This window comes from Lepus europaeus, chromosome 10 (genome assembly GCF_033115175.1).
Source record: "Lepus europaeus isolate LE1 chromosome 10, mLepTim1.pri, whole genome shotgun sequence".
Classification (NCBI taxonomy): Eukaryota; Metazoa; Chordata; class Mammalia; order Lagomorpha; family Leporidae; genus Lepus; species Lepus europaeus.
Genome location: NC_084836.1, coordinates 16,073,188 through 16,084,506, shown reverse-complemented (window position 1 = coordinate 16,084,506; position 11,319 = coordinate 16,073,188). Strand labels below are relative to the sequence as shown.

The window sequence follows — 11,319 nt, the reverse complement described above, 5'->3', positions numbered from 1 at the left end:
AAGCACCTGGCTCCTGGCTTCGGATTGGGGATCAGCGCAGCTCCAACCATTGCAGCCAGTTGGAGAGTGAACCATCGGATGGAAGTCTCTCTTTCTCTCTCTCTCTCTGTCTCTCCCCTCTCGGTGTAACTCTGACTTTCAAATAAATAAATAATCTTTTTATTTTTTTTTTTTATTTTTGACAGGCAGAGTGGACAGTGAGAGAGAGACAGAGAGAAAGGTCTTCCTTTTGCCGTTGGTTCACCCTCCAATGGCCGCCGTGGTAGCGCGTTGCGGCCGGCGCACCGCGCTGATCCGATGGCAGGAGCCAGGTGCTTCTCCTGGTCTCCCATGGGGTGCAGGGCCCAAGGACTTGGGCCATCCTCCACTGCACTCCCTGGCCACAGCAGAGAGCTGGCCTGGAAGAGGGGCAACCGGGACAGGATCGGTGCCCCGACCGGGACTAGAACCCGGTGTGCTGGCGCCGCAAGGCGGAGGATTAGCCTATTGAGCCGCGGCGCCAGCCTAAATAAATAATCTTTAAAAAAAAAATCTGTCATTCCGGAAAATGAAGGAAAATGAAGAGGTGATTCCTGGAGCCAGCACTGTGGGGCTGCAGGTTAAACCACCGCTGTGGAAGCATCCCATATCCGAGTACAAGTCAAGTCCCAGCTGCTCTGCTGCCATCCAGCTCCTTGCTAATGTGCCTGGCCTCTGCCAGTCAGGTGGGAGACCCTGATGGGTTTCTTGCTCCTCGCTTCACTTGGCTTTTGTAGCCATTGGGGAGTGAACCAGTAGATGGAAAATCTCTCCCTGTACCTCTGCCTTTCAAATCAATAAATTAAATCTTATAAAGTTGTTAAGATTCCTTGCTTTTGGAAGAAAGGACAAAATATCTTAGGATGGGATATGATTCCTTGAGCCCCTGTCTCATGGCCACAAATGGAGTTAGGTTTGAGAGTAGTCAGCTCACCAAGGGATACAGAGATGATACAGTGGTATAACTAGTTATAACTGGTTAACCTTTAGGCAAGGTTTATTTCTTATTAGGCAGAATTATATATAGAGAGAGCTATCTTCTCTCCACTGGTTCACTCCTAAAATGGCCTCAATAGCCAGATGGGGTCAGACCAAAGCCAGGACCCAGGAGCTGCTTCTGGGTCTCCCATATGGGTGCAGGGGCCCAAGCACTTGGGCCATCTACTGCTGCTTTCCCAGGCCATAGCAGAGAGCTGGATCAGAAGTGGAGCAGCCAGGACTCACTGGCACCCACATGGGATGCTGGTGCCACAGCACCTCCCAAGCTGCAGCTCTTGTGTGACTGCAAAATGATGCTGTGTCTTTAACTGTTGATTTGATATGTCTGCCTTCCCAGGATACACCTATCATCCAGGAGCAGGGTGCCTGCTAAGTCCCCACCCCATTTACATATCTAATGGGAGTACCACTCCCTTGCTTACAGAAAGAAGTAGAAGGCAGGAGAGTTCCCTTTCTGCCGTGGACCCTGCTTAGACCACCGCTCTTGGGAGCTCTCCGCCACGGAGTCCACTTAGTGCTGCTATGTTTTCCATTCTTTCCACCATGAAGTGCACTGGACAGACCACTTGTGTGTTCTCTTTGCCACAATTCGGACGGACCTTCCCGATTATGGTGCCACTTTCCAGTTTTTCTTTTCTCTCTCGTTTATGGGCAATTTGGCCCACACTATGTGAATGTACGTTGATTCATTCACTGTCAAATAAACTCTGTTCCTATTTGCAGACAATAGCAGTGTCCACTTATTTCCATCTGCGCGAGGCAAGAACCTGGATTGCAGAGTTGATAAAGTCATTGCCCACATCAGAGAGAAGCAGAGAACATCACTGAGTCCTGTACCCAATGACCCTGCATACTGTACTGTTGCTGGGGGTCTTGTTTTCAGGCAGAATACATTTCCTTGTTGTTAGGAAAGACCTTGGCCTTGTGAGATACTGTGTTTATATCTGCTTCACAGACAGGAAGACTGCAAAGAGATAGTAAGCGAATTCCTGAGGCTCACCGTGTAAGGCTAATGGAGCAGCCGAGCTCCAAGTCTGGTCAGCACATTGGGGCCATCATGGGTCCCCAGGTCACTATGCCATGGGCTCTGAAGCTGTCTATCACATCCTAGCCCATGCACTTACCATAGTTTCTTTTCTCTATCTGTAAGATGGGGATAACTATCTCCTAAGAGGATTTTAGGTGAGAGATTAATGAGTTAAGACTATCATATGCTTGCAGTGCTCAGTAAGTATGAGATGTGCTGATGCTGTAAGAATAGTACACAATGGTGGCAAACACTGCGGAAACTTAGTGGAGTTGCCTTTGACTCAGGAATTCTGTCTCTCTTGAATTTATCCTTATTAAATAAGTATGGCTTTGGTCACAAGTTTGCATAAAAGATTTATTGTGACATTTAAGACAGCAAAAAGCAGATCTAAATATCCAGCAATAGAGAACAAGTTGAATTAAAGCCACTAAAATGAGCAGAGGTATGTTTGTAGACATAAGATGGTTAATGCCATTGTTAGTTTAAAAAGCAGTTAACAAAATCATGTATGATATTACAATAATTCTGTAAAAAAAAGTATGTGTATTCATAGAAAAAGTCAGGAACAATCTCAGATATCATCTGTGAGTTATTTCTGGGCAAAGATAATGTTTTCTGTAATTTTTGTCATTATTTAATCATTTCACAAATCCACTTGGGTGTTATTTGTATAATACTAGTAGTCGCCCTCATCCAGCGTGCCTCATGCCTTACCCACCATCCCTTATCTCCGTTAGGCCCAGATTTCCACCGACAGCTTTATTTTTTGGAGGACGGGTATGGGGAACCCTAGTGAACACATGGACTCAACTCTAAATGAAATAGGAGCGCTTCGAGGGTTTTCAGCAGAACGACCCCTTGTGCCTTCAAGCCTGAACAGAACCATCCGAGGAAGAATGAGGAAGACCTTTCCCGGGGACGTCTGCAACAGTCTGGGTAAGAGATGACGATGACGGCCTGGCAGTGGTGGGAGCTGGATGCAGGGCGCCTCGATGTCTCAGTTTTTTCACATATTTTGACGATTAGGATCACATTTTAAAAGTGCTTAGCATGACATTGGGCACTCAGGAGGCCCTCAATAAGTGATTGCTCTTGTGTTAATATTATTACTGACATCGCTAGCCCTAAGGGTTGGGTGGGGTGCTCGTATCTACTTAGGAAGGCAGCTGATTTCAGTACCAAGTGGTAAGTGGTGTATTTCTGACAACCGGAACCTCAAGGAGACAGCCCAGCCTGGGGGAAGCAAAGCCAGACAGGCCATGCAGGTGGTGAGCTGGAGGGAAAGTAGAACTGTATAGAGTGTCCACACTCCCCCCAGTTCAGGCAATGATCAGTCAGAGCTTTATCCTGTAGCTTAGCAAAACAATCAGTGATCCGAAAAAACAGTGATGATACAATTACTCAGTGTGTTAATTAAACCCAGCAGGCTGTGGATCATTGCTTTCCCATTCAAATTCACATGATGATTGTAGGAGTTCATGGAACCTCTGATTCTTATCAGCTGTCAGATATAAAAATTCCAGCTGGTAAGAACTTGCTAGAACTTCTTATGGACACAGGAAGGTCAAGCACAGTCTTTGGGAGGTCTGTGGCTCCCTCGAGGATATTTGCACAATTATGTACCTGCATATGGATTTGTGGATAGACGTTAGAGAGGGTCCATAGCTTTTTATCAGGTTCTGATAGAGGTGTATGGCCCAAAGAAGATTAAAAGCACTGGCTACTTAGATTAATCCTAGAAGGTAAAATAAAATCAGGCCAGAAGAGCAGGTGTGTTTTTATCTGCCATTCTATCACTAAAATAGTCTGACAAGGTAAAATTCTAAATCAAATGAAATCAATTTGAACGGTTCATTTAAATGTGACCACTTAGAATAAGGCCTTTGTCATTTTGCTCAAAGGTGAACTGCCATTTTGGTCCAATGAATATTTATTCCAGTTTAGAATTTCAGCTGTGCCAAGCTCTGATGTTAAATTTAAAAATACATGATGAAAAATGCTTACCCCGGCAAACTGTGCTCTGCTGGCCATGCTGGGACCAAACCTGGTGTTTCCTCCTCTGGCAGGGTCTCTTGCCTCTGAATTTACAGCTGTTGCTCATTGTTTATTGATTCCCTACATCCCCTCCTGTTGGGCCTTGGAGTTTCCCTAAGGCCTTCTTCAAAGTCAGAGAAATAGAAATGTGCACTGACATTTACTTGGAAAGAGAAATAAATAGGTTGACTGCTCCATGATTCAGGAGCTCCCCTTTCTCTGGGCACCACGGATGGTGATAATTTACCCACCTCCCTGCTTCTGTCTGAAAGGGAAATGATGTGAGTGCTGCGTGGGTTGTAACAGTCCCTATTCCTTAGCCCTAACTGTGATCCCCACACCCTGTGTGTGCATATTTATCTCATCAAATTCTTGCAACACCCAATGAGATAGGGATGCTTCCCTGTTTTACAGAGACCACACCTAGACTTTGAGATACTAGATAATACACTTGCCCAAGATCAGCCAGCTGTGAGCAGCAGAACCAGGAGGTATAAAAATGGAACAGTGTCCTTCAGGGACGAGTAAGCTGCTGTGAGAAAAGCAGCCTTGACCTTGTGCCACTGCCATTACGCGGCATTTCTCAGTACTGCTGAGTCAGGCAGCGTGTCAGGACGGCGGGTGAGAGAAGCAGCCTGTAGCTGGTGACCACTGAAAAGGACAGTGAGCAGTTAACTCAGCTGGGTTACCAACCTATTTCAATACAGTTTTAAAAGAGGGATGGAGGAAAAGTTTAATGAGCATTTACCCCCGCAAAGCACAGCCTGAGATGCTTTCCTTCCGTTGCTGTGTTGAGTCCTGAGGGAGGTGGTGCTGTCCCTATTGGTGTCTAAGGAACTGAGGCTCAGGGGAGTTACCCAACATCGCTTAGACAGTAAGATGCTATGTTATGAACCAAAAGATCAGCCTGTCTACCCTGTCACACTGTGCAGTTCACTTTAGGAGTTACTTACTACCATTTAAACCTTGGAGCCAAAGATCACGTCCTTAAATTTGGCATACTTTTCAGAACATGATATGGCACCTCGTACCTAGTTGGTAGATCCTCAGGAAATGCTTGTGGGTTCCTTACCCATCACAGTGGTTTCAAAAATAGAACATCAAAGGCACAGAGATGTATCTTATTTCCAAATATGAAAAAAAAAGGAAAAAAAAAACCCTTCACATTCCTTACAGGACACACTGTCCCTTCAAAGTAAAATCATAGGAAATCTTTTGAATAGCCCCGTATGAATGGTTCTGAGGTTAAAACCTGTAAACGTTATACAAAGGTTCCAAAATGGCTTTTGTATTACAACTGCATGGTATTGATGATTTCAAGATGGACAGTCATAAACAGATTAGATGGGGGATGGGGGAGAAGCACCTTGGTATTTTAGAAATATGTATGATATACAACATGGTCAAAATCCAACAACTGTAAGTCATTTTAAGGTATAAAAGACATATTAGAAAATACCCAGGCCTGTGTGTAAACGCCGGGACACGGGTCCTGACCCACTTCAAGGCCCGTGTGTCTCTTTAGTGGCTCGTGGTTGACACCTCCTTCCTCAGCACACCCAGGCGTCTTCTGAACTGTGGTGCACTGTTGAGAAGTGGTTCTGTCTGCCGGGGGTCCTCCGGTGAGGATGGCGTTGCTCTAATATTCCAGTGTCACTGTCTTGGTTTTGAGGTATTCATTTAGAGCTTCCTCACCTAAGGAAGAGAAAAGCAGTTGAGGAACCAGGTTCCCGGGTGGGTGTGATGTCGCGAGACTGCTGGGCACAGGCGTAGGTATACGGATCACAGAGTAAATGGAACGTGGCCTAGGCCAGTGCTTCTCGGACCGAGATGGATCACCTGAGCACCTTGTTAAAGTGCAGCTTCTGGCTCCATCGTGTCCGGGGATGGCCCTCAGGTGTGTGTTTCTTCCTATACCCCAGTAATGCTGATGTCAGTGGTCCAAGGACCACTCTTTAAGCTAGAAGGGTCTGGCCCAGCAACTGGCTCTTTGAAAGAACAGAGATTGTTTTGGTCAGTTTCAAATTAAAATCTTTCTCCTTTACTTTTCTGCTTGATGACAAAACTCCACCTTTATCCTTTGTCCGTTTGAACAGAAGTAATCAAGATGCTGTCCTTCAGATTATATTAAATGGAGCAGAATTGAGCATAAGAGAGAAAGTTTGAGATCATCTGGTTTAATCTTCTTGTAAAGATAAGAAGGGAGCTGATGTTATGGAGCAGTGAGCGGGTGAAGCCCCCCCTTGCAACACTGGCATTCCATATCAGAGTGCTGGTTCGAGTCCCAACTACTCCACATTTTTTTTTTAAGGTTTATTTTATTTTTTTGAAAGGCAGAGTTACAGAGAGCGGGAGAGATAGAGATTTTCCATCCTCTGGTTCAATCCTCAAATGGCAGTAATGGCCAGGGCTGGGCCAGGCCAAAGCCAAAGGCAGGAGCTTCATCTGGATCTCCCATATGGTACAGGGGCCCAAGGACTTGAACCATCCTCTGCTGCTTTCCCAGGTGCATTAGCAGGGAGCTGGATCAGAAGTGGAGCAGCTGGGACACAAACTGGTACCCATATGGGATGCTGGTGTTGCAGGTGGCAGCTTAATCTATTGTGTTACAACACCAATCCCAGCTACTCCACTTCTGATCCAGCTTTCTGCTAATGTGCCTGGGAAGGCAGTGGAAAATGGCCCAAGTACTTGTGCCCCTGCCACCCATGTGGGAGACCTGGATAGAGTTCCTGGCTCCTGGCTTCAGCCTGGCCCAGCCCAGGTCATTAGGGTCATTTGGGAAGTGAAACAGTGGATACGAGATCTCTCCCTGTCACTCTGCCTTTCAAATAAATCAAATAAATCTTTAAAAAAATCATGGTGGGGGTGGACATTTCGTGCACTGGCAAAGATGCTCCTTGGGACACTTGCATCCCATTTCAGAGCCCCTGGGTTCAAGTCCCAGCTCCACTCCTGATTCCAGCTTCCTGCTAATGTGTATCCAGGAGGCAGTAAGTGATGGGTCAGGTCATTGGGTTCCTGCCACTACTGTGGGAGACAGCCAACCTGGGCTGTCGTAGGCATTTGAGGAACGAACCAGTGGATGGAAGATGTCTCTCTTCCCCTGTTTGTCTTTCAAATAACATTTTTAAAAGCAACTTTTTAAAAGTTCACAGAAAATGTATATTACAAAAAAAAATCCATCATTTTAAAACATTTTTGGTACCAAAATAAACATATTTTACTCGCATTTTTCCACGAACTTTTTAAAAAAAATTATTTACTTATTTGAAAGGTAGAGATACAGAGAGTGAGAAGGAAAGAGAGATAGAGATCTTCCATCTGCTGGTTCACTCCTCAAACAGCCACAACTACCAGGGCTGGGCCAGATTGAAGTCAGGAGCCAGGAGTTTCTTTTGTGTCTCCCATGTGGGTGGCAGGGGACCAAGCAGTTGGACCATCTTCCACTGCTTTCCCAGGCACATTAGCAGGGAGCTGGATCAGAAGTGGAACAGCCAGGCCTCAAACTGGTGGCCACACAGGATGCCAGCTTTACCTTCTGTGCCCCTTAGCGCCCTGGCAGTTAGTGTTCAAAGTCAGCTACTGCCTTAGAGGTGAAAGGGTCGCTGCTCATGGTGACTTACACTTAGGGGCATCACAAACTGTAAATCACGAGTTGTTAGTCAGGAGGGTCGATCCTAAAAGACCACCAGCAGGTCAGAGACGGGGCTTACTCATGGCTACATGATGGTCACAGCCCTCCACTCATTTCTCTTTCTTGGTTCTGTTTAGTCCCAAAAAAACAACCCAGTTCATGCTGAATGTTGGTGAAAACTCAAACAGATTTTAGCTCAAATATATCATCCGTCTCTTTTGCCTTTCTACGTGAATCTTGTTTTTGCAGAGAAACACATTTATTTGCTCACAATTTGCTTTTCTGTGTTAGAGTCAATTAAAATGTTTCACATTTAACGAATCGATAGCCCTGTCATTCCAGATGTAACTCCCGTGTAGGACTCGCCTTTCCAAGCAGAACACGCATGCTGCATGCCACACACGAGCCAGGCAACAAAGGGACAGCGCAGGATAAAAGTAGAGCCGTACCCAGGTCTTTTCCGAAGCCAGATTGCTTAACTCCCCCAAACGGGGCCGCCACGTCGGTCTTGTTGTATGTGTTGATAAAGACAGTTCCCGCTTCTAGTTTCTCACTCACATACATGGCTTTGTTTATGTCTCTTGTGAACACCCCGGAGGCCAAGCCGTACTCGGTGTTGTTGGCTCGCTGCAGCACTCCGTCGATGTCCCTGCACAGTGATTTTAGGAAGACATAAAACTTCACTCAATGTAAAGTGAAACCAATTTCCTTTCATCCTCTCTGTGCTAGAGACAGGAAAACATCACTGCTACCTGCTTAAAATTTTATAAATGAAATATCCCAGGCTCACCTCGAAAGAAAGCCCCAATAAATATTCAACTCTAGTATTATATTTGTCATATACATTGCAACGCCTTTTGGAATCTGATCCCAAGTCATCGTTTTGATCTTCTCCAGGGGTTCTTGTTCATGGCCTTCCCACCCTCACCCCTCTCCCTTGGGTTCCACTTCTAGATTCTCAAACATCCTCTATTTCCTGCCGTCTCCAGCATTTGCACACACTGTTCAGTGCCTACCCTGAATCCTTTCCAGAACCTGCCAGTCCTGCAGTGGACACTGCCCAAGTGTGGGGCCCAGGGAGAGGGTTCTGCAGCCAGGCTGTCTGGGTGACCTGGGACACATGACTTCATCTCTCCATGCCTTCGTTTCTTCTTGTGAAACATGAACACAATTGTAAAGGGAAGTGTCTGCTTGTGGTGAGGGTGCAGTGAGAGAGCCTGGAACCCAGGAAACGCTCCCAGTGCAGGGTTTTGTGGAGTAGGCTCTTTGGCCCTGTGTCATGTGTGTGGAGTAGGCTCTCTGGCACTGTGGCATGTGTGTGGAGTAGGCTCTTTGGCCTGTGTCATGTGTGTGGATTAGGCTCTTTGGCCCTGTGGCATGTGTATGGAGTGGGCTCTTTGGCCCTGTGGCATGTGTGTGGAGTGGGCTCTCTGGCCCTGTGTCATGTGTGTGGAGTAGGCTCTCTGGCCCTGTGTCATGTGTGTGGAGTAGGCTCTCTGGCCCTGTGTCATGTGTGTGGAGTAGGCTCTCTGGCCCTGTGTCATGTGTGTGGAGTAGGCTCTTTGGCCCTGTGTCCTGTGTAGTAGAGTAGGCTCTTTGGCCCTGTGTCATGTGTGTTGTGGCTCACCCTTCCTAAGCTGGAGGCCAGAAGCTCCCCCAGGGCAGGGATAATGTCTATTACTTATCCCATAGTGTCACATCATCCGATGAGAGTGATTTCAGTTACAATGCTTATTCAATCAAAGGAGAATAAAGTGACCCCTTACATAAGTCTGGTGGCTTCCCTCCCTTTTGACTCAGTGTACAGTTGTCACTCAGTATCCTTAGGGGATTGGATCCAGGACCAGCATCCTTCAGAAATCAATGTCCACGGATGCTCAAATCCCTTAAATAAAATGCTGCACTATTTGTATGTAACCTACACAGTACTCCCATGCACTTTAAATCATCTCTAGTGTGATGTAAATGCTATGAGTGAAATTAGTCATACTTTTTTTTGTTGTTTTTGTTTTGTTTTTTTACTTATTTGACAGGTAGACAGAGAGAAAGGTCTTCCTTCCGTTGGTTCACCCCCCCAAATGGCCGCTACAGCCAGCACTGCGCCAATCCGAAGCCAGGAGCCAGGTACTTCCTCCTGGGCTCCCACACAGGTGCAGGTGCCCAATCACCTGGGCCATCCTCCACTGCCTTCCCGGGCCACAGCAGAGAGCTAGACTGGAAGAGGAGCAGCTGGGACTAGAACCCGGTGCCAATATGGGATGCTGGCACGCAGGCAGAGGATTAGCCAAGTGAGCCACGGCACCGGCCCCAGTCATGCTATATTGTTTAGAGAATAATGACAAGACTATCTGTATGTGTTCAGTACAGATGCAATTAAAACAGTATTTTCGATCTGAATTGGCTGGATCCACAAACATGGAACCCGAGGATATGTAGGGCCAACAGTATGTAAATGGCCAAACAAGTAGAGACATGAGCCTGTTCCTCTCTCCCTTGAGTCCAGCGCCCACCTGCCTGTCATGGTGTATCTCACCTTTCTGAACTGCTCTTCATGCTTAAAAAATGCATGCAACATGTCCAGGAAATGCAAGCCAGCTATTTCATCTGCTGCTCCAGCAAAGAAACAGGATATTCCCAAAGTGGAGGGCAAAAATCAGCTCTGTTCAGTTCACTGAGAGACCACACAGGTTTCAACATGGAGCCTCCCAAAGGGTCTTTTAAAGGTCATGTTGACTATTCACAATTTCAAACTTGCCCATGAAATTTGGAACCTAACTCAGAGAGAACTGAGACGTTCACCCTTCCTGATGCATCGTATCTGGAATGGACCCAGATTATTTATAGACTGGACTAGTGGCACAAAGGTGGCTTCTGCCCTTTCTCACTGAGCACTGTTGAGATGCTGTAGCTTGGTAGCACGTGGTTTACTTCTGGATTTACAGTGAGCATAGTGGCCACTTGAGCTAATAGTGCCTGGAACACAGTAAATGCTCAGTGTAAATCAGCTACAGTCAGGGGCACAGATTCCTCCCAGCGCAGTGTGTGTGTGTATAATATATATATTTGCTTATTATGATAAGCAAGCATTTGACTTATTTTATCCTCAGAATGACCCCCAAAGCACTATACTGTTATTAACCTGATTCTAAAAGTAAACTGAGTCACAGAGTGGTTCAGTAACCAGGCTGCTCTTGCAGGTGAGAGGGCAGAAGGCATATTCTCTCTCCTGCACCATCCTGCTGGCCTCTGGTGCTCTGTGGACCAATTGCCCATCGCCATATCTGTCTCCCCCACTGGAGGGTAAGCTTCTTGAGGGCAGGGACTGTGACTTAGCCACATTTAAGTCCCCCAAATGTAGCCTCCGAGGTCTGCATGCTCCACACTAAGACAATCCTATACAGGGGAATTTATAGTGGAAAAGAGGGCACAGCAGATATAATTGGATCTGTATTTCAAAGGCTTCCTACTCCAACCTAGCATCCCCCAAAGTCTCTTACAATATGAGTATGTCTGTCAAAGACAAAGAAGCCCTCTGAACTCCACATTTGGTTTCTATTCTTCAACTGTTCATTGGTTGAAGCAAACCTGTCATTCTGAATCA

At 46.3% G+C, this 11,319-nt stretch overlaps 1 protein-coding gene across 1 annotated transcript in view; it reads right to left on the bottom strand.

Moving 5' to 3' along the window:
- Positions 1-2,433: 2,433 nt before the first annotated feature.
- ALDH1L2 (aldehyde dehydrogenase 1 family member L2) overlaps positions 2,434-11,319 on the bottom strand; it is a 60,770-nt gene continuing 51,884 nt past the window's right edge. The window contains exons 22-23 of the mRNA XM_062202986.1: positions 8,168-8,367; positions 2,434-5,776 (exon numbers count right to left, since the gene is read on the bottom strand). Of these exons, the coding sequence (XP_062058970.1) occupies positions 5,721-5,776; positions 8,168-8,367 (256 nt within the window). The 3' untranslated portion in view covers positions 2,434-5,720. The remainder of the gene's footprint in view (positions 5,777-8,167; positions 8,368-11,319) is intronic.